General features: G+C 51.0%; 9 protein-coding genes across 9 annotated transcripts; 3 read left to right on the plus strand and 6 right to left on the minus strand.

The window, feature by feature from the left end:
• Nucleotides 1-618: 618 nt before the first annotated feature.
• M437DRAFT_37328 (uncharacterized protein) lies at nucleotides 619-3,413 on the minus strand (the record flags this gene model as incomplete). The annotated part of the gene is made up of 3 exons (XM_041019608.1): nucleotides 619-1,055; nucleotides 1,118-1,292; nucleotides 1,326-3,413. The coding sequence occupies 3 exons, from the start codon at nucleotides 3,411-3,413 to the stop codon at nucleotides 619-621; spliced, it is 2,700 nt and encodes an 899-aa protein (XP_040884390.1).
• A 968-nt stretch (nucleotides 3,414-4,381) lies between these two features.
• Nucleotides 4,382-5,478, minus strand: M437DRAFT_80016 (aldolase; the record flags this gene model as incomplete). The annotated part of the gene is made up of 3 exons (XM_041027268.1): nucleotides 4,382-4,913; nucleotides 4,968-5,383; nucleotides 5,440-5,478. 3 exons carry the CDS (start codon nucleotides 5,476-5,478, stop codon nucleotides 4,382-4,384), a joined length of 987 nt encoding a protein of 328 aa, XP_040884391.1.
• Nucleotides 5,479-5,866: 388 nt separating this feature from the next.
• M437DRAFT_37428 (uncharacterized protein) lies at nucleotides 5,867-6,982 on the plus strand (the record flags this gene model as incomplete). Its single annotated transcript, XM_041019627.1, has 2 exons — nucleotides 5,867-6,518; nucleotides 6,582-6,982. The coding sequence occupies 2 exons, from the start codon at nucleotides 5,867-5,869 to the stop codon at nucleotides 6,980-6,982; spliced, it is 1,053 nt and encodes a 350-aa protein (XP_040884392.1).
• Nucleotides 6,983-7,430: 448 nt separating this feature from the next.
• M437DRAFT_61781 (DUF500-domain-containing protein) lies at nucleotides 7,431-9,420 on the minus strand (the record flags this gene model as incomplete). Its single annotated transcript, XM_041023978.1, has 4 exons — nucleotides 7,431-7,456; nucleotides 7,504-9,028; nucleotides 9,083-9,168; nucleotides 9,222-9,420. 4 exons carry the CDS (start codon nucleotides 9,418-9,420, stop codon nucleotides 7,431-7,433), a joined length of 1,836 nt encoding a protein of 611 aa, XP_040884393.1.
• A 2,113-nt stretch (nucleotides 9,421-11,533) lies between these two features.
• Nucleotides 11,534-12,688, plus strand: M437DRAFT_12846 (uncharacterized protein; the record flags this gene model as incomplete). The annotated part of the gene is made up of 1 exon (XM_041018681.1): nucleotides 11,534-12,688. A coding segment is annotated over one exon (1,155 nt), but the record flags the coding sequence as incomplete, so codon positions are not given.
• A 558-nt stretch (nucleotides 12,689-13,246) lies between these two features.
• Nucleotides 13,247-15,490, minus strand: M437DRAFT_80020 (multispanning membrane protein; the record flags this gene model as incomplete). Its single annotated transcript, XM_041027269.1, has 3 exons — nucleotides 13,247-13,486; nucleotides 13,540-15,353; nucleotides 15,406-15,490. 3 exons carry the CDS (start codon nucleotides 15,488-15,490, stop codon nucleotides 13,247-13,249), a joined length of 2,139 nt encoding a protein of 712 aa, XP_040884395.1.
• Nucleotides 15,491-16,707: 1,217 nt separating this feature from the next.
• M437DRAFT_38493 (uncharacterized protein) lies at nucleotides 16,708-17,709 on the minus strand (the record flags this gene model as incomplete). Its single annotated transcript, XM_041019847.1, has 1 exon — nucleotides 16,708-17,709. The coding sequence occupies one exon, from the start codon at nucleotides 17,707-17,709 to the stop codon at nucleotides 16,708-16,710; it is 1,002 nt and encodes a 333-aa protein (XP_040884396.1).
• Nucleotides 17,710-18,258: 549 nt separating this feature from the next.
• On the minus strand, nucleotides 18,259-20,307 carry M437DRAFT_80022 (nucleolar complex-associated protein 3; the record flags this gene model as incomplete). The annotated part of the gene is made up of 1 exon (XM_041027270.1): nucleotides 18,259-20,307. The coding sequence occupies one exon, from the start codon at nucleotides 20,305-20,307 to the stop codon at nucleotides 18,259-18,261; it is 2,049 nt and encodes a 682-aa protein (XP_040884397.1).
• Nucleotides 20,308-20,648: 341 nt separating this feature from the next.
• Nucleotides 20,649-21,273, plus strand: M437DRAFT_71198 (60S ribosome subunit biogenesis protein NIP7; the record flags this gene model as incomplete). Its single annotated transcript, XM_041025638.1, has 2 exons — nucleotides 20,649-21,082; nucleotides 21,138-21,273. The coding sequence occupies 2 exons, from the start codon at nucleotides 20,649-20,651 to the stop codon at nucleotides 21,271-21,273; spliced, it is 570 nt and encodes a 189-aa protein (XP_040884398.1).
• Nucleotides 21,274-21,408: the final 135 nt, after the last annotated feature.

Below are 21,408 nucleotides of genomic sequence, written 5' to 3' on the forward strand. Positions count from 1 at the left end.
CCACGCCGGATCATGCCACGCGCTTGCCTCAAGACAGAACAAGATTCTTGAGTGACTAACCGGTCGTTCCCTCATCTGCTCTCGATCAACTCCTATTCGCGTTTCTCTACAGGGCAGTAAGTTTATTTGTCGAGGTGACCTGGTGGGTGGGCAACCTGTCAAGAGATACAACTGTCTGATTTCTTCCTGGCCGCCCTATCTCAATTGGGCCAATGGACCGTTATCAGACACTTTTGTGTCGCTGAGTAAGATACATGTAGTGTTGTGTTTGGAGCGAATGCGAAGGTGGACATAAGAGTTGCAGTTGTTGATTCGAAGACGGCGTCGAGTAATTAGTCATATCATACAAAGACACAAAATAGGCGTTCCTGAAGTCTTGTTCTTGCACGGCTGATGTTCATTTGGACTTTGTTGTTGTCGATAGTCAGCGGGCTGTGTCAAACAATGTGCATCTGTGACGGGTAAATTTTCATGTGTTTGTCATTTCGGAGATGCTCGTCTAGAGCAGGTGTATATGCATTGCTCCTTCCCTCCTCTTGACCTTTCAGTCATCCTTGCTTGAGACGCAACCATTCTGCCCCCTAAAATCATGATGCTGTCGAATTAAGAAGGATGCATTTACACCCACACCTTGCCCATCTCGATCGCGACTTGGCATCTTAAGACCCTCATTACGTCCTCGGGTTTGACACTCTTGCCCTTCATGTACACAGCTCCGACTCTCCAGTCCCAGGCCCTCTTCACCTGTATACCCCCCATCCCGCCAGCACTGGAGTCGCTGCCATTGCCGTTCTGTTCTGAAGCAATGCTGCCGCTGCTGTTGACCATGTTCCAGCTGACACTCTGCTTCAGGCCTGCAATCGACTTGCTGAGATCCGGCGTTGATGATTGTGATGTGACAATATTAGGTGTGTTCGAGTTTGAGAGATAGGTGTTGATTGCAGCGTTGAAGACAGCAGAGTTTTGAGCGTAAATGCCAGGTGTAATCGTTTCGAGGTCTTCGATGGCGCGTATCAGAGTGAGGAGGTGCGGTGTCTTCAAGATTTGCTTTGTTTCTATGATTCATGTAAGTGACGATTCCCCTGGGAGACATATCAAATGCTGAGAGGAAACTTACGGTTCATAAGAGGCAATGCTTCGCACAACAAAGTCATCAAAGCATCCACCTGCACTACAGACTGGGCCTCGGGATCATACAAGCCTCCACGGATGGAATCTGCGGCAGACTCAATGACAGCCATCAAGGCCCTGGCTGCTTCGCGTTTCCGGGCCAAGGGTCTCAACATACCAGGCTTGCGATTCGCGGCTTCCTCGTCATCTTCAACATCAGCTTCTGCTGTATCCTTGGCAGCATCTGCGTCGCGCAAGTCATAGAAGCGACGCAGCGTTGCATAACCACTAAGCTGTGATGCAAGTAGTTGGGCAGCTGCGACGTCTTGGCGCGCAACCTGGTGAAGAGTAGCGTGTTGATCATTGAGCAGAGCATCCAATTGCGGATCAATGATTGCCTGTGGAGGGAAGGCAGCACTCTGCACCAGACATAATGAGATCAGCAGATCAATGGTACTTCTAAGCTTTTGCGAAGCGTGTGCCCGGGCGTAGTAGATCAAAGCGCTGCCATAGTCCTGACTGGAAGCTGCCAGATCGTCGGCATAGCGCTCGGCGATCTCGCGAACCTGGTCAGGCAGACCAATCTCATTGAGAACAGCGAGGACCTTATCCACTCGTGTCGTTGAGTCAAGGGTGATCTGGTTCAGCACCTCTGAGATTTTTGACTTGGCAGTTTCGAAGCTATCAAGACGGCCAAGCACACGACAAGCCAGATCCCAGCCTTCTTGCACAGGTTTACCAGTCGCACTCTTGAAGGAATCCTTCTTGGCCAATACCGAAGCATATTGTATCAAGACGTCATCACGCTTGATCAATTCAGGCTGGGTTGGTTGACCGTGATTCAAAACCATCAAATCGTCTTGGTCAAAGGCGTCCAAGATGTTGCTTGCCGAAGAGGGCATCCAGCCTGTAACAGTAGCTAGTTCAACAAGAGCAGAAGCGACAGGTAAAGACCACGATCTCAAGATACCGATAAGACCTTGAATATCGTCTTCACAAATGCAGGCAAGACCGACCTGGATGGGGCTAACAGTATTGAGGTAGAACTCTTCTTCATCGGGTTTGTCGGTGGTAGCAGCGAAAGCCAGAAGGAGTTGTTTCTTGTAAGCGAATACAGGCGAGATGTCCACTTGACGCATGGATTGTGACTGGCGCATGGAGCGTCTACTGGCAGCGAAGTCATCTGAGATGACATCGTCGTCTTCACCATCCCACCAGGCAGTAAGAAAGATAACGGCCTCCAACCAGTCCTGAGTAGCAACCATGATCTCATCCCTCTTGCCCAGAAGTTGACCGTACAGAGTTTTCAGACTCTCGTAGATGAGCCAAGGCACCTTGCTCTCGGCACGGCGACTGGCGGTACTGAAACTCATGCTTACCCTGCCAAAGGGTGCGGCCGGGAATTGGTCCTTGTCACGACTGTCTGCTTCTGCAAAATCCTGCAAGTCTTGAAGTTCGCGACGAACACGGTGGCGGAAGATAGTCCAGTCAGAGCCCTTGACATCCCAGTCGTTCTCAGTGACAGCGGGACAGGTACTAAGCAGATCCACGCAGCGGCTGACAACTTCACGAACAGCGTGAAGGTGGCTTCCTGAATATCCAGGTTCATCGTAACCATCTTCAATAGCAGACTCGGCTTGCGACCAGTCGGCAGTTTCTAATAAGCTGATGGCGTTGAGGATGTCACCACGCAAGGTGCAGGCATAAACCATGTCCCAGAATCGATCGTGAGCAACAGGAGTAGGACGGTGGCGCATGACATCTGTGAGATCATCGGGGAATGGGTTGTGGTAGGTGTTCAGCCAGTCGAGCAGGGCACGCGGGATCGAGGTAGGGTGGTCTGAGGACATGACAAGATTGGAGTAAGCGTTCGAGGGTTGGTACGAGGAAGGGGCATTGGCGGATGTGGAGAAGGGATGGTGTAGACGGAGAGCGAGCTGCGCCAGATAGTTTGCCTTGTCAAGACCGGAGTTTGATTTGGGACCGATTGAGCCGGATTGTGATTTGATCTGGGCATTCTTCTGCCAGAGCTGACCGAGTTGTTGTGCTGTGCGATTGGGAATAACAGGAGTGGTTGCGAGTTTAGTGTCGGCATCCAATTGGGCCATGAGGGAATCGGTGCGCAAGATCAAGTCGTCGCTTTCGCTTAGTTGTGAGGCAGGTTTGGTAGCCAGTTTCCTTGCAATGCCAGGAATGGCAGTCTGTCTGTCTTTATCGATGCGCAGGCCGGTAGACTGACGCAAAGAATCGCCCATGACATTGCCATAACGTGAACGCTTCAGACCACGAGGTGATGAGAGCATGGTCGAGGGTTGTGTTGACTTGTTGACTGAGCGGAAGGTAGATGGAAAGGCCGAATTGAAGGCGGGTAACTGGTTATTGGGATAGTCGTCTAGTATGCTTTCGCCATCGGCATCCATGTCGTCGTCGAAGTCTTGGTGATGGTTGCGTGGTGGACTGCTAGGGACTGCAAAGGCAGGCTTCTGGGCTTTGGAGTGGGTGTGGAAAGTGTTGCGAGACTCGCCAAAGAGCGAGCTTCCATAGACACTGGGAGGCGGAGGACCGGCTGGTGTGAAGGAAGCATTCGTGTATCCAGTAGGCGGAGGGTGCGCGGGTGTTGTCGACGGATGGTCATTGTCGCGGCGCGAGTTGGGCGTCGACGGCGGGTCTGAGTCGGGCACCTTGAACATGGTCGTCTATCTCGCCGGCATATGATGTGTATGGGAGGCTCCTGTATGCGCTCGCGTCCAGATAATGTCGAATAAGAGTATAATTCCAATGCACGCAATAAATGCTTGATGTTTCGCGTCTTGGTTTGATCGCGAATCTTTGGAGCTCGGCGCTTGGACCATCTTCCTCTTCTCCTCTCTCTCTCTCTCTCTCTCTCTGCGCCTTCCTGACCAGTGACCAGCCTCTCCCTCCCCATCTCTTGCTCTTGCTTGGGCTTGTTCTCGATCAACCAGCATTTACCGCTCTTACCTGCAAACAACTATTTCAAGGTAATCCATCTCCTCTCACTTCCACGTACATCCTGATGAAAGACGCTGGGGCCATATGATCTGTTTGTTTCAACAGCCTCACATTGATGTCGCGCGTTGGACGTTTGCTTGATTTCAAAACCAGTATCCAATATCTTCTCACTTTCTGATCCGACCACCTCAAGACTTGAGCATCGCTTTCTTCACACGAATCCGTGTCCAGTGCTGACTCTCATGCCACAGAAATCCCACTAGATCATTATTTCATTCTATAGTCTGATCATCCAAATCATCTAACCACTCTTCTCAAGTTCTTGCTCCAACTGCTTCAATCCCTCATACACACCGCTCCAGTTGCTCCATTCTTGCTCACCGCCCTGGAAGCCACCTTGTAGCGGTAGTCGGGCTCCTTCCTTGTCGCCCATGCCCCAACATCTCGCGATCGCCTCCTTGATACCAACAGTACCCCATCTACCAATTAACCTCTCACCCTCGCAGATCTTGAATTGCAATTCACGCAACTTCTTATTGTCTGCACCTTCTTGGAACATGTTGAAAAGCTTGACCACGATGCGGGGGAAGATGCCTGCAAGTCCATCAATGGCACCTTGGCCGCCGACGGTAAGCACAGGCAAGAGATTTTGGCCCAATCCCGAGAAGACCTTGAAGTGCGAGGGATCAATCTTTGGCGACGAGGCAATCAAAGTGTGGTCGGGAATGTCGCCGTGCGATAGCTTGCAGCCTACGATGTTGGGGTGTTGGGCCAGGCGCTCAAAGGTCGAAGGAGCCACAACAATGTTGTTGGTCACGCCAGGGTAGTGGTAGCTGTAAACTGCGTAAGCGCTTGGGCGAGATGTGCAAGGCTGCAGTCACACGTACATCATGATGGGGATAGGACTCTTATCAGCCACTGCCTCGAACCACTTGGCAATGCCCTGCTGGCTGGCAGCCGAAGCGAAGTAACCTGGTGTGAGTACCATGCCGTACTCAGCACCAGCCTTCCTGGCATCGTCGAGCTGGATCAGTGTCTCCTCGACATTTTGTGTAGCAGTACCGGCAATGATGGGTCTATCTTTGTAACCGGCATTGTCGAGTTCCTTGCGCTGGCTGCTAACGAGCTCGTTGCGTTCCTTGTTGGTAAGGTGAATTGCTTCGCCGGTTGAACCGAGGATGACAAGACCACGGACTCCACCCTTGACAAGGAACAGGGAGTGTTTGGTCTGGGTCTCGAGATCTAGAGGGGTGTTGACAGGGTCGTAGTTGGATGCCGACTGAGAAGCGAAGAAGGTGGGCACCTGCAAACTTGTCAATGTCACGAAGCGTCGCTGGGCGGGGTCAGATATGAACGTACGGGAACGTAGATGCCCGAGGGAGGAGGAGAGGAAACCATTGCGAATATGAGGGAAGCGGTATGGCAAAGTACTAAAGCAGAGAAAACACAGCGAGAGCGTTGTTGACTACAGCAAGAGGGGCAAGGCGGAGCTCTTATTACATGACAGCGGCATCATAGGCCGCAAAGAAGACCGAAGATCGGTTTGTGGGCAAGATGGAGCCCCACGTTCCCCAGAAGTTGCTCGCTGCTCGGCCTAGCTCTGCCCCGAGCTAGAGCGCCCACAACACGACTGTCGATGAAAACACACCGAGTCGGCCAAGATTGATCCCAACTGTCGGCTGTTGAGTCCATGGCTTCGTTTCATCCTCTGCCGTCTCGCTTTCGCGCTCTATCTCTCACCGACCGCGATATCCCACTCACCACGAATAGGGACAGAATATCAATCATGGCAACACAACACGCCATCCTTGACAGCCACATCCACCTCTGGCCTGCATCAGCTGCAGATGCAAATGGCCACGCATGGATGAACGACCCTGATTTTATTCTCTCCAAACAGCATATCCTTTCCGACTACACGACCGCATCATCTTCTCACCCACCCACTGGTGTGATTTACGTAGAGACGGACCGCCGACTGCAAGACCCGTCTTCATCCTCTTTACAAACTTGGGCTGCAGAACCCATCAAAGAACTGCAATTCCTACGCAGCATCGTTGAGGGTGCACATGGTGCTGAAGCCTCAAACCTGCTTCAAGGAATCGTGACGTGGGCACCTGTGAATCAAGGAACGGCAGTGTTTAACCAATGGCTAGAGGTAGCTGAAAAGACTACCGGACCAAAGACTTGGGACCGCGTTAAAGGCTTCCGATTCTTGCTGCAAGCCATCACCGATAAGACTGAATTTGAGAATCTGGTCTTGAGTGATGACTTTATCTCCATCTTGAAGTCATTCTCTCAAAGAGAGAAAAGGTTTACCTTCGACGTAGGGATTGACCAACGCAGCGGTGGCACTTGGCAGTTGGAGACCTTCACTAAAGTCCTGGAGAAACTGTACGACAACGTCCCAGAAGACAAGAGAACTGTGATAGTCATGAGTAAGATAAGAACATCTAGTTCAATCTGTTTGGCGCATGCAAGTTGCTAACGTTACACGATAGACCACATGTGCAAACCAGAGTATGCATCCAAGTCTTCTGACTCCTTTTCGCGGTGGAAGAACTGCATTCAAACCTTTGCTTCTTACCCTCGAGTCTACATGAAACTTTCTGGCGCTTTTTCGGAACTCAGCAATGATGCTTCTCCGGTGGACACTACGGATCCCAAGAAGTTAGCAACCAGGATCCAAGCATGGACGGACGTTGTCTTTGATGCATTCGGCCCACAAAGAGTCATGTTCGGAAGCGATTGGCCAGTGTGTAACGTGAAAGGACCCAAAGGGGAGGAAAGCTGGTCTGTCTGGATAGATGTTGCAGAAGAAGTGCTGAGCCGAAGAGGTTGTACAGAACAAGAAAAAGGACGAGTGTTCAACGAAACAGCAAGAGAGGCATACGCACTGTGAGCAAAAGGGACGCGGACATACAACTAGAGCTGTTTGAGACACCCTGTGAGCATATAGACATGATGATATGGAAAAGTCTGGAGTTTGGTAAAATATGTGAAATATGAGAAACGTCCACCCATATGATTTGCGACCAAGGATCCTGGTTCTGAACTGCTTTACGCCAAGTCATGCATGATACATGTGCAAGAATATAACAAGAAAAATCCGCTGTCGTGACATCATTGAACAAAAGTAAAGAAGAATTAAGTGATCCGATGCAGTATCTGCACAAAGATGAGTCGCGTGAAGTTCGAATCGGCGTTGAGGGCTTCCAAGCAAATTACCTGAGAAGACCTCTGCTCAGATCATGTCTTCTGATTAGGACGCGTGAGCACCCTCTACCGTCTCACCTGGTGTTGGAGGCAAGGAGTGGAAAGTGCCAGGCATATCGAGAGAGTCTTTACTCTCATTTCTTCTGTGCTGTTCCAAGATCTGGCCCCAGGGGTTTCGCTCCTCGCCAGGGCTGGGGGTAGGGTCACCAAATCCGGGACTGTCAGCATCCAGCTTGTTAGGACTGGCAGGTGCACTCCAGTCAGGCTTGTTGGTTTTGAGGGGTGACTCTGCAGGGCTTGAGAACTCTGCGGAAGAAGGTCGTGGGGTTCCAGATTCGGCGCCAATTACTACTGGACCGTTGCCACGATTGGGATTGCGAGGAGGGAGTTTTGGTGCGATACGCTTGGGGACCTCAACAAGACGAGCACGAGAGATGAATTGAGGGGCTGTAGCCTTCTGAACCGAGTGCACGACAGGCTCTTCGATAACGGCTTCGTCAGCGGTGTCCTCACCGTCTGCATCAACATCATCAAAGCTTTCTTCTGCAATATCCTTGTGTTCTGGTTTTGCGGGGGTCGCCTGTTGTGGCGGTGAATCTGAGCGTGAGTCGCTGCCGCTGTCAGTGCGGCGATGCGACGAGCGGAATGAAGAACGTCTCGGGCTTGAACGGCTGGAGTGCGAGCTCGTGTTGCGAGCGATCTTAGGACGCTGCTCAGAGGCAACAGTGCTGTCCTCGGCAATCTCGTGGAGACTGCTTTGGCGGCTGCGGAAGCTGCCCACGCGTGGGCTGATAGGTTCGGGAAAATCTGTTTGTGTGCACATGTCCGACATGGAGCGTGTGACACTTGTGCGCTTGGGTTGCTCGACTGCTGTGCTAGCAGTCGAAATGGCAGTTTGTGAGAGGTTAGAATTCTTCCATGTAGAATTGCTACTGCTGCGATTGCGGTTGCCATTCTTGTCCAAGCTCTGTCGACTAAAGGTGTTGAATATAGGGCTAGTCGGGGCAGGCTGGAAATTGAACTGTTCCCAGCTGGCTCGTTTTTGTGTTCCTGCTTCGCGAATGCTCATTCCTTCTTTCTCAAGAGCCAGGACGCCGTACGGGTCGGGGTCTTCTTTGTCAGGAATGCCAAACAAGTGATCGGGATTCTCGATATCCAAGTCACTCGGCGGCGGGGCAGATGGGAGAACAGATTGGTCGACGTTGCTATCGCCTTGAGCGGCTTTGATAGTCTCAAGAAGAGGGCGGCATTCGTAGGGGGGATGGCGGACCTTGCCAGCTAAAATGTCGCCGACAGAGATCCTTTCATTGTAAAAGCGCTCATTCTCGTCGGTTCTTTCAATGACAACGGTACCATCGATCTGAACACCAGCGTAGAAGCCACGCGACTTCAAATAGGTAAATATGGGGGCTTGTCGTTTGTGGACTTCGGTTTCGAGCACGCCGCCTGCACCCACAGGTCCGGCGACAGCGCTGACTTCTCCACCCAAGGTGCATCTGATTTTGGAGAAAGCGTCAAGGGCCTTTTGGGAGTTTATGACGACTACACAGTCGTAAATGTCGACACCGACCAAGAAACCAAGGCCGGCAGTGTGAAGCATGATGCCTGAAGGGGGCGACCAACTGCCGTCTGGAGTTCTCGCGACCAAAACACCGGAACCACCGGCGCCCGAGATCCAGAGACCGGTGCGCATGGTTGTGAAGATGGCGAGGCCTTTTGCATTCTTGATGACCTATGTTGTGTCAGAAGGGGATGCAGACAAGATGTTTGAGATGAAAAGACGCACCTCTGGTGGAATGCGTTTGAGGACTCTTTGCTTTGCTTTGGGACCGTCGGCAGTCGCGGTTGTTTCTTCTTGGTAGAAGCCATCCTCTGAAGTGGGAGGTCAGCAGAGCAACAGGGTGGATGTAGCAGATCAGACATACTGCAAAAACTGCGCAGGATGCGCGCGGCCTTGTCGCTCTCCTTGTCGAGGGTGGTGGGCCAGAAGGCTTCAGAGCCCAGCTTGTTGCTCAGTTTGTTTACGGGAGCACCGAGTTTGTCGACGAGATTCCAGGCCTTGTCGAAGCCGACTTTGCCTGTACCGCTCACTCGAGACCACCAGCTGCTTTGTTGGCCCGTCATGTCGAGAAGGTGGGACGCATCAATCTCCGATATGCGTGGTGTGCCGTGGGCGTGCGCACATGGCCAGCGCCAGTCTGAGAAGCTAGAGATCAGAGGAGAAGGGAAGAGAGAGAGAGAGACGAGATGGAGGAGCAATTTAGTCTGGCAGGCGTAGGAAAACGGTGCACCACATCACTCTTTAGACTTGGTTGTGCTTGTCCATCACCGTTGACGTATGCGCATGCACAGACCCGGACCAAGTCATCTTCCGCCGCTTCCCTCGGCCACGGCTACGACTTGTGCTGTATCTACGGAGTCTTTGTTCCGCTACGAGCCTACAGCCACCTTCTCTGCCACTTTTCTGCCACAATTAAGAGCAATTTCTCTTGGCCTGTTCCCTAGTCGCAACTTTTTGCTCCATCTTCTGCTGCCTGCCTGACCTGAACTAAACTCTGTTCTTGTGTTGGCAATTTGTCCGTCCGCACGCCTAATCTGCACCCACAACGGCCCTGCTGGCGTCGCTGTTTATGCTTGGTATTCCATGTTATGGCTGAGACATTTCAGTCCATTCCCAATCCTATCCAGCGCCCGCTCGTATCATCTGCCTGATGGCTCTATAGGCCTTGCCCTACGCCAATAGTCTTGATTGTCTAAATCCTTTGTGCTTACTATGCTTCGGCCCCTCTTCTCAGCTCCGCTCAGCCCTCCGCATCCACCATCCTAATCACTGTCAACTTTTCAGTCGCCCTGCATCTCATTTCGCAAAGCTTCAACGCTTACCCCCGGTCCGAGCCTTGGGCTCTCGACACTCAGTCATGGCCCTCTTCCAAACTTCGCTTAAGCACAATTTCCATCTCGCCTTCAAGTCCGATCATCATGCTTTACTGTTCGTCTTCGACCGTGCATTATTGGCATCGTGATATCCGTGTCTCAGTTCAACACTGGAAGCGCTTCTTCCCCATGTCTCGTTGCTAACGGCTGCATTTCTGACCATCATTTATCTATGCCGAGCCGTTCGATGAGATGATCTTGACTAGTTGGCCGTTGATTATCATATACAACAGATACGCATGCGCCCATCTGTTATTGTTAGTAGTGACTTCGAGTCTGCCAAAAAGACAATGGTATCTACGAACAGATTCAAATCCAGAGGACTTCAGTCGATGTTCGAATTTCCCCGATGCAGCTGATCAAGCTGCCGAATTGCCTCGAACATTGTCGGTCACTCAGCAATCACAAGGCGAAAAAATATGATAACCATCAAAAATAAGGCTGACCGTTCGTGCAGTTGTCTGTCCTGTGCTCTTATCCGAAGAACTGGGACTTTAAAGCCTTTATTGATCACCTTCGCTCGTGAATGTCGCGAACCGTGTATTCTTCCATTCAGAGAAGGGATAAAAGTAGTCTCATACGGGCTGTTGTGAGATTTTCGACCATGACATGGCCAGGAAACAATTTTTCAAACTTGGCTGGTCCTCAAGGACTCTGGTCAAGCCTTGCTTGCATGCAAGCGAAGCGCTTAGCAAACGGCAACCATTGGTCTTCATCAGCCCTGAAACGTGGCGAAGGGATCTACACCTCAGGCGGCTAACGCAGACCAGGATAAAAGAACCAACCAAGCCCTCGAACACGTCTTCGCGACCGCGAGAGCTTCGTGTCCTCAATGAAGACACAAGAGTCTCGGAGCCCAAGGTCATGCAGGTGCTTTGCGAGGGTGTAACTTTCCATGTATGAGAAGATGAGGGGTTGTCACTTTTCCAGCAGAGGTAGGTCCAAGGTATAATTTGTATGCTTTATGGCGTCTTTCATCAAGTATTCATCTTCTACATTTTCTCACTACACTGATCAATCTCAAAACCCAAGGAGGACTACAAGTTGTCTTGTTCTCAGTGCACCATGGAGTCTGGCATGAGGAGCCTTTCTGGTACCACGTTGACCAGCAAACCCTCCCCTGCCTTTTTGACCTCGTCCTTCAACACTTCGGGCTCACGACTGCTATTCGGCGAAGTGGATAGCTCCTGCGATCGATGTAAGAAAGACGCACGTTACAATGCAAGTCAGATTTCTGACCCAGGTTTGCACAGCATTTGCGAGTGCACGATCAACATGTGGTCTGATACTCTGCTCCAATCCATCGTTGCTCGAGTTTTGGGACGTGGAAACATGTCGGGAAATGCTCCTTCCTCTTCTTGCGCCTTCAGATATCTCTGCGCTACGTCTTGTATGCCATGGCATCAGCGAACGTGTCATCAGCCAGTCGTTTGCTTCCATCGATATGACCTTTCGAGCAAAGTCGTTCAGTAAACCAGCCAGACTTGCTGCTCTGCAGAGGATAGGTCATCACATCAAGGAAGTCAGTTTTCATCTGCAAAGAAGTATGGACACTACATTGCCACCTCTGATAGATCCTTGGACTGGAGAGCAAAGGCCATTTGTTTGGAGGCCTTCAATCGCTCAAGGTCATATTGTAGAGAAGTCTGCCAAACAACCAAGATATGGCGATGTGCAGACAACAGAGTTGTTAATTCGACAATATCCGCCACTTTACCACGCCGCTACAAACGTGCGATCCTTCATCGCTGCAACATCTTGTCTAGCGAACTTGCAACACCTCAAAATCTCTTGCGCTGCGGCAGATGGAGCAATGCCATCTAGAGCACAAGGCACAAACATCATGGAGATTGCACTCGCATCGCTCCGTTGCGCCATCGAGGAAGCCAGGCTCAAGCACCTAGATGCGCTTACTCTCTCCAATATTCTTCCAACGGACATCATGGCTCTGTTGCCCCCAGAGATAAGCGCACGTCCAGGTTCTGCAAGATTTTGGTCAAAGATTCGTACATTGAATATCATCATGCACTCTGAGCCTAGCTCCACAGCAGAGTCGGACCAGCTAAAACTGCTGCGCAAGTACATTCGTGGCTACAAAGGACTGCGTCGATTCTCCTTCCGATGGATTGGTGCAAGAGGACTTTCGCCGTTGCCTGAGCTGCCGCTGGAGCACAAGAATAGCACTCATCCTGCGTTGAGACATGCATCACCTTCAACAATTGCGCTATTGTTCCCAAATCTTGAATACCTGGCGCTAGATAACGTAGTGATTTCAGCGACCCAGGTGCAGCGATTGATGCAGACTCACAAGAGTACCTTGATAAAGATTGATCTTGACAACGTTGTCCTGAAGGACGGGAGTTGGCATAATGCTCTAGCCACCATAGATTGTGTCGAGGTCAAGACCAAGGCATCCTGCATCACAGAAGAGGGAGAAGTGCCGATTATGCTTGCACCTAGCATGCTGCGATCCCAGACTCCTCCGAAGATGCCAAAAGCAGAATCCAAAGACCAGCCCAACGAAGCCACCGAGCGAGCAAGAAGAATGTTGCTTTCCGACGAGGTCAGACAGGGCGATTCATTTAGCCGGCAGACCAAAAAGGTCAGCAATCAGGAACGAAGGACAAAGAGGACAGAAGGCATGCCGACGTCGCCATGTCAACAACTAAAGAGGAAATGCGGTGATCTATTGGGGCGGAGAACGAAGAATGGGCCAACGCTGGTCGTTGGCTGAGTGTCTCTAGGTCGGGTACAACATGCATTATCCATGACAAATGATTTACTGCGTCTACCTGTATGCAAATCAGAATCCTTTTCAGTAAGAAGGCATCCTCAGCCGATCCATCATCTCTATAAGAGACATAGGTCAAGTATTTAATCTTTCGACAGAATGCACGTGAAACACAAAGGTAGCAGTCCTGTAGATAAGAGTGTGGAGAAAAATAGAGAAAAAGTATATACAATGTATTAAAACCTCTACCATGAACGCCATCGCTCAGTAAATTCTGTTGGTTTCTCAATCAGCCTTGATGGCACCATAGATTCTACGCACGAAAGCATATGCAGTCAAGAACCCAATGGTTCCAGTCAGCAGAGCGTAGACGGCGCATGCAAGACCCGAGTATGCAAAGAAGAGCAACGACGAGACGAAGCCATGAATGTGCAGGTGATTAAAGTAGTAATAAACGCAATAGGCGAAGATCCAGAAACTGCTCGAGGCACCGACCATGAAGCTGTGCCACCACCAGTGATAGTTCTGCAAACGTGGTCAGTTTTTGTATTGACTTGACGAGTGTCGCGGATATTTACCTCAGAGCATAGCTGAATGTAAACAGCTATGACCGTGACCTCCATCACTACTGCAACGAGCATGACTGCTACGACAGCGAGGAAGCCGAAAACATAGTAGTAGCCGCTCTTGTCTTGCCAGATACTCTTGAAGACGAACATGAGCTCGATAGCAACAACAAAGAACGCCGGTAAACCTGCAAGAAGGACACTCTGCCAGCTGCGGATGTACCAGCTCTGCTGGGGAATCTGACGAGGAATGGTACTTGCTCTGATCGGGTGAGTCCAAGCCCCGACACGCACATATCCATACCAAGAGCCAATGTAGACGAGAGGGAGTTGAATAAGAAGCCAAAGTGCAACAAGACCGACGAGTGTTCCGAAGGGTAGAGCGGTGCTCGAAGCCTGTGCCCAGACAAAGAGATTGAGAATGAAGATGATTGTGAAAACAAGACCAGGAAATAGAGTCGCAGTGACGAAGCAGTTTTTCTTCCAGAACTGGCCAGAAAAGGTCTTGTATACACGCGCACTGAAGTATCCGGAGATAAGGCCAGCGAGGACGAAGAGAGCAACAGCGACGCTGATAAAGCCGCCTCTGAAGGAAGGATTGAGAATGCCGAAGCAAGATAGGATGATCAAGCCAGCGACCACGAAGATCAGCTGAGTTCCGGAGCCGACAAGGGCGGCCAGAACACCACCATTTGCAGGGGTACGGAAGACGTCTGCGTGCACCAACTTCCAACCAGTGAGATCTTCCACAGGTTCATCATCCGATGAGATGTCGTTGTCGACATCGCCTTGGTCGAGCAGACCTCCGGTTTTCTCGTCGGGCTTACGAGGGGATCGAGTGCCAGTCCTGCCGCGCTTGACCTTGAGCTTACCATCTTCGACGCTGGCAGCCTTGAGATCACCACGAATGGTGCGAGCGAAGATCACTGCAACAACGGCTGTGAGCAGTCCAGAAATGATGATCGAGTTGACGATGGCGAACCAATGGGTACCAGTGGTGTCATCCTGGTCGGCGAAGAACAGACTCCAACGGTTCTGCCACTCGACATGTGGCTCCTCGCGGAAGTAGACCGAATAGGTATAGGGAATGGTGAGGGTGGCATCCTCGTCGACATCGTCGATAGAAGCTGGATGGTAGGTCGAGTCCGAGGAATAGTAAGCGGCAGCGGCAGTGCCGTTTTTACGCATGGTCAGCTCCATGCCATTGCTGACGTCGGCGATGGAAGCGGGTATACCCTGAGCGTCTCTATTGCCAGACTCGATGCTCTTTGCATAGACCTCAAAACCGACTATGACCTTCTTGCCTTGTTGACCATCTCTTCCTGGAGCCATGTGGTAGCGAATGACGAGTGTGACGTGGTTGTTGATGAAATAACGTGGACGACCGGTAGTGGGATCCTCATCTTGGAAGCCCATCTTGAAGCCCGATGCGTAGTATTTGCGAGTCTTGTCGGCCGACACGAAGTTGGTTGCGCCGGGCAAGTTGTCGACGACCCATTCGGCCACGTAGTTGTCCTTCACAATCTCTTGAGCCCTCTTCAGACCTGCCCTGTCGACCTTGTGGCTACAGAGGTAGTGGACCTCGTCATCTTTTCCCATCTCCAATTCATAGTCACTGACGACGATGCGATCACCTCGGAGGACCTCGCCCAGGTTCAGTGCGATACTCGATCCAGAGATGAGACCACCGACTCTTCGACGGCCACTGGGAGGGCATACGAAAGGGAGCTCAGAATAGGCATATTGAATTTGGGTCTTGTCCGAGTAGACCTTGTTGACGAGCAGTGGGATCACGTCGCCATCACTGTAGCTCTTTATTGACCATCCTGCATGGTGTCAGCATGTGTGGCCTGTCCATGATCAGGGACAGTGGCATACCAGGAATATAGAAGGCGTGTGAAAAAGAGATCAGGAGGAGGAAGGCAGCCCAGAGGCTCCTGCTTGGTGGTAGTTGGGTGGCCATGTATGTGAGTGTGTATGTGTACAGTATTGAGGTGAGTGGATTAAGCTATTCTTGACAGCAGACGTTTCGCAACGAGAAAGCAGACATGGGCTGAAACTTTTTCTCGTCTCTGGCGACAGAAGGTTGAGCAGGCAGATGTCGAAGGTTGTTCCTGGCCGAAAACGAGGGTAGTTGACACTAGTCTTACAATACGCGTGTCAGGATGGAGACCAAGGGATCAGCAAAGGCTGTCCTCTCGGCAGTCGAAAGTCAAAACAAAGCGGTCGGAAATGAAGTTGGAAGGCAGAGCAAGGGAATGACAGGAGAGAAGAAGGTGCACTGCGGAACCCGCGATCACTGATACATGCAGAGCAGGGGGTCGCGACACTACTTTCTAAAAATGCTGCTGCGTAAGATAGGGAAAGCTTGTCCCGCCAATTCAATCGACGACCCCGGCTTTTCCTGCATCCGCCAGCTCTCAACTGACTCGCCCACGCTCGCCCCATCAATCAAAACCTAATCATTTGAAACGTCTTTTGATCCGTTGATTGCGCAAGCCATTGTCCTGTGCTGCGCCTGTCTGACTCTTGTCTTGCTCTGAGCCTCCATTCCTTGTCAACAACACAAGTCAGCCTCCAGCAGAGAGGGTTGCAAGCTCAACCGGTATGCCGTTCGTATCATTGTCCCGAGGGCTTGAGAGACAAGTCACAGCCTCGCCAAATCAGGCCATGATCGCATTGCATTGATCGACAGAAAAGCGTTCCAATCCATACCGTTTTCCCCTTGGCTTCCCTCAATAAATATTTGGTCAACCATTGTCAAAACTACTACATCCTGGTGTGTCACATGCAGAGACGGTACATCAAACAACAGTCTCTGAGTGTACCAATCTCACTGGAGTCTTTCGTAAGCCAACTACCTAATGCTCGTCTTTGCTGACAACTGATTTGGTTTGCGACTTGCGCTTCTCAGCCCGTAATCATGCTGTTGAGGTGCTTGACCTGCCCTAAAAGCAAGCCGCTGACCACGGGAGCTCAACCTGCATGTCAAGCACTTCTACTTGCTTGGCTTTGCGTTGGCTTCAGCCTGATCTTACGATCTTCTGGTGCAGTTGAACTCAATTCCGCAACAAGTATATCCACATCTGGAGTGCTTTTGATAGCAAAAGAACAAGAATGGACATCAGCACAAGTCCTTGCTGCCATAACATTTGACAAGTTTTGGCCTGAATGCCCATTCTAAGTGGCAATGCCTTTTCCCAAAACGCTCTCTAATCGCTCGCCAAGCTTTGCATATGCCACCGCACCATCTTCGTCTGCATCAACAACGGCCTCGCTGTACAGAGCCTCCATGTCTTCTCTCTCGACTCTGACCACCCATCCGTTTGCCGTGATCATTGTGCGATGTTGTCCTTGACTTTCAAGCAGCACCCCTGAGGCTCTGACTAGTCCCTCGACCCACTCGCGGCCGACGTTACCGCCCACTTGCCTTGCTACGTCTTCCAAATCGACGACTCGTCTGGACTCGAGCTCTTCCCTCACAAGACGCACAGCCCTCTCTCGTCTTTGACTTTCTTCTTCTCTCGCCTTCTCCTCTTTGAGCCTCTTCTCCTCTCTTTCCTTTGCTCGCTTAGTCTCAACCTCTGCCTCCTTTGCTGCACGTCTGGCCCTCTCAACCGCAAGCTGTGCCTCACGTTCCTCTGCGCCTTCAGCATCTCTTGCGCGTTGAGCTTCTCCCTGCGAGCGCATGAATTCGTGATAGGCTCGGCGTTGGTCACGACGTTGCAAAGACTTCGCCTTCTTAGCACCAACTGTGCGATTGTTGTTACTTCCTGGAGGTGCTTGAGGACGTGGGTTTACAGGACCGGGCTCTCCATCGTCGTCGTCTTGTCGATGGCCCGCAGGTCCAACAAAATCATTGAAGGGGGCATCCGGCTGTTCATGCTCGTCCTCTTCAGCATCCTCGATGAAAGGTCGTGGTGGGGGAGCTGCTTGTTGGTGTCTCGGCTCTGGAGCTTCAGGCTCGATGTTGTGAATATGTTGTTCTGCTTGATTCTCTGCTTGGTCATGCGTTTGTGATTGTCGTCGTTCCTGGATATAGGCCTGGATCTGAGGCGCATAATATAGAGCTGTGCATAGTGCGGCGAGGTGCAGTAGATCCTGGTATAATGGTGTGCCAGGAGTTGCGAAGGGCAGCAAAATATTCAAGCCGCGTTGAATGAAGGAGAAAGGGTTGACCATAGTGCCTTTGATCTAGCTCAATTCTTGATCGGTCCAGACCAGGCCTCAGCTTCTCTTTATCTCTGTGAAGTAATCGTGTTGATAGAGTGTTGCAAGTGATCTCGTGATTTGCTTGGTCCAATGTTTCTGCAACCGAGAAGGCTTTCTAGAGATTTCCGGGCTCAGTATCGCCCCAGTGGATGTGAACTGATCCAGAGTAGGTTTGTCTTTGTTCCCGATATTGCAAATCTTTGTGCAATATTTAAAGGTTGTCAAATTGTCGAATGTTCGTTCGAAGATGATTTGTTGCTTGGCAATCGGACGTCATGAAGCGCACGGACGCGGATGTTGAATCGTGGAAGACAGAGCGACCCTGTCCCCTCAGACATGCGATCTCATCGTCCTCCTCACCGTACCTATGACATGATCCCTTGAGATTTGTGACGTCTTCTTCCCGGGAACACACCTTGACTGTCTGTTTCAACGGAGCAGAAAGAGGACTCAGGACGGAGAAACCCAAAGGTATATTGAACATGAATCGCTATGTAGTCTAAAGACACAGTGCTTGGTCTATGACCTCGATGCAACAATACCCTTCTCGAGCGCAACAATGCTTTCCCGGACTTGGGGGCAGAAATGGTGCCTCAACAATTCGCCTTCCCAGATCGTCGTTGCGAAAGGATTGCTTCCTTCGACCTCTTCCCTAAGGGGATTGAAAACGCCATCTCCCTTTCTCTCTTCTGTGTACCATAGTGCCGCAATCTTCTTGCCCTGTACCTTGGCCACTTGCTGCAATAGACCCATCATTGCTAGACATGACTTTTCGGGTAGTTGTAAGGAGATTGTAAGGAGTTGCTTGGCAAAAGCAGCAAGGCGAAGTGGAGGTACCGAGCGCAAATTCTGTGGCGGTAGCAGGACTGATGACAATGAACGAAGAAGCAGCACAGTTGTCGTCTGAACGTTGATCTTGTGCTTGGCTTGTTGAGGGAGGAGAGCTTCATCATCATTGCCATCTGGGTCTCTTAGGCGCAAAGATTTGGCACTCAGCTCCAGATCAGGATTCATGGATGATGGCAAAAGCGTCTTGTAGAGGTGAGTGATGAAGAATTCAAGATCTAGATGTAGAGAGCCGACACTCTTGACAACATCTTGACCCTGAAGAAGGGCGAATGCTGTAATGATGCAAAGCAGAGATTCGCGGTTGATGTTTCTTGGTGCGGTAGAAGCGTCTTCGTCTTCTTCAGCAAGTGCTTGCTCAGCAGCTTCGGTAGAGATGACGAGTTCGCGGAGGGCTTCGAGGATATCACCAAAAAAGTCCTGGTTGATAAGATGGGCATAACGAGCAAGACCTTCCAGTACAGCACCCATCAATTGAGGTACCCGTTGCTTAAGAATGCGGAAGTAGGCAACGAAGACCAGTTTCAGCATCTCTGACTGGTTCTTGTCACGCTCTTCATGCGAGACTGTAGCATCGGCTTCTCTGAGCTCTTTCTCAACATCCTTGACTTCACGTAGACGTTTTCTCTCCTTTTTCGTCCTGAACTCTCGCTTTTGCTTTTTCTTCACGACCGGCTCATCCTCACTCTTGTCAGTGCGTGTGCTACTGCTTCTGTGAGCAAATTCGGAAAGAAGTCGTAGATGCAAGAATGTGTTCAGCACAGATTCATGGATATTGTAGTTTCGCGATTTCATCATCTTGCATAGCAAATCGACAGCCTCGCGAGAAGCATTTCCGTCCTCGTCGTCGCGGAACAATGTCTCTAAGCATTCGATGGATTTGTGGAAGTCCGGATTGACCTGTCTGATACTGAGCCTACCGACCAAGATGTTGATGAGGTCGCCGCGGAAGTTGAAGTGGGGGACAGTATTAAGGAGAGTGCAAGCGCAAGAAATAGCGACAGCAGCAACAGAAGCAGCCTCCTTGTCCTTGTCACCACTCTTTTTGGCAGCCCTTGTCAGAGACTTGACATACTCGTGGTAGCCGCCAACAAGCATTTGTTCGAAATTACGCAATTTGCGGACATCCTTGGACAACTTCTGCTTCAACTCTTCCTTTGAAACAGGGCGGATGCGGTAGCCGGGGATGATGTCGCGGTAAATGGCGAGTTGTGTGGCCATGCAAAGCTTGACAACGGTTCGGTTTTGGGATGTGGCATGGACTTGCAGCTTCTTGAGTTGGCCGATGTGCTCTTCCGGATCCTCTGAAATCAAGCTGGCAACGCGAGCGAGCTCCTCTTTGGCTTGAAGGATTTGTTCGCGCGGCGAGACCTGTGGCACTTCCGGCTCCTCCTCTTCTTCCTCCACGTCTTGGTCGTCATCATCTACAGCCTCATCCTCATCACCACTTCCCAAAAAACTGTCGGCATCCTCTTCCTTCTGCTCAGCAACGGCAGGAGCCTGCTCGACCCAACCTTCCGAGGTCTTAATTGGCAGTCTTGTCTCTTCCTTCTTTTTCTTTAGATTGCGCGGTCTGTTCTCGTAGTCCTGCTCTAGATCCCATCCAGCGGCGTTACGGTAGAAATTCTCGATTTTCTCCTCGGACGAAATGCCATTCTTTGTAGTATTGGGAGGTGATTCGACCTCTGGACTGATGCGACGTCTCTTTGCAATTGGAGCCATTTCCAGAAGTGATTAGGTTGGTTGATATGCTGTCGGATGGAAAAGGCTCAGCAAGGAAAGAAAAAAGATAGGCGCTTCTGCCAAGCCAGGGCGAGGGTGGCTGTAGGCCAATCATTTGCGGCGAATCGAAACCCCCGAGAGACCGTCTCCGCATTTTTGGGGAGCATCGAGGATTCTTTTTTCTGCCTCGCTCCTTCCTTTCATGTTCATCCGTACACTATCATTTCGTCGAACAGCGTCGCGCCTGCATCAACCCGGACCGATCTAACGAGCACTGTCCTATCGCACATCTATTCCCGCTCGCGCCTACCCTAGAAGTCACCTTCGCAAATACCACAAACATGCGTCCTCTTACGGAAGGAGAATCCAAGACGGTCTTCGAGAAGCTCGCCAACTACACTGGAAAGTCCCTCACAAATTTGTTGACCGACACGGCTCCCGGCAAGGATGGAAAGGCTTCAAGATTTGTCTTCCGTGTTCAAGAATCAAGAGTCTACTACGTGCGCGAGGACATGGCAAACTTGGCCACATCGGTAGCCAGAGATAACCTGCTGTGTCTTGGAAACTGCATCGGCAAGTTGACCAAGACTGGCAAGTTCCGTCTTCACATTACCGCTCTGGACATCATCGCTCCTCATGCTCGCGCAAAGATCTGGGTCAAGCCTAACGGAGAGATGCCATTCCTGTACGGTGGTCACATTGTCAAGGCTCACGTGGGTCGCTGGAGCGAAGACTGCCCCGAGCACCAGGGTATCATTGTTTACTCGATGAACGAGTATGTCATGCATTTTTGGTCCAGCCGAACGAATACACCTGCTAACTTGATTCAGTACACCTCTTGGTTTCGGTGTTACCGCCCGCTCATCCGCCGAAGCAAAACGTCTGGACCCTACTGGTATCGTTGTCTTCAGACAAGCCGACTGCGGCGAGTACCTCAGAGAGGAGGACACCCTCTTCCAGTCTTGAGCGTCCTCATGCCTTCTTGCACGTCACCATCAAATATCTTACCACGATCCGCCACCTACCCGCGCCCGAAAGAGCTGCCACAAAAGTTGCATTGGAGATACCCGTTGATGATTCCGGGATAGCAGGAGTTCTGGG

Source organism: Aureobasidium melanogenum (genome assembly GCF_000721775.1).
Source record: "Aureobasidium melanogenum CBS 110374 unplaced genomic scaffold scaffold_1, whole genome shotgun sequence".
NCBI classification, from domain to species: Eukaryota; Fungi; Ascomycota; class Dothideomycetes; order Dothideales; family Saccotheciaceae; genus Aureobasidium; species Aureobasidium melanogenum.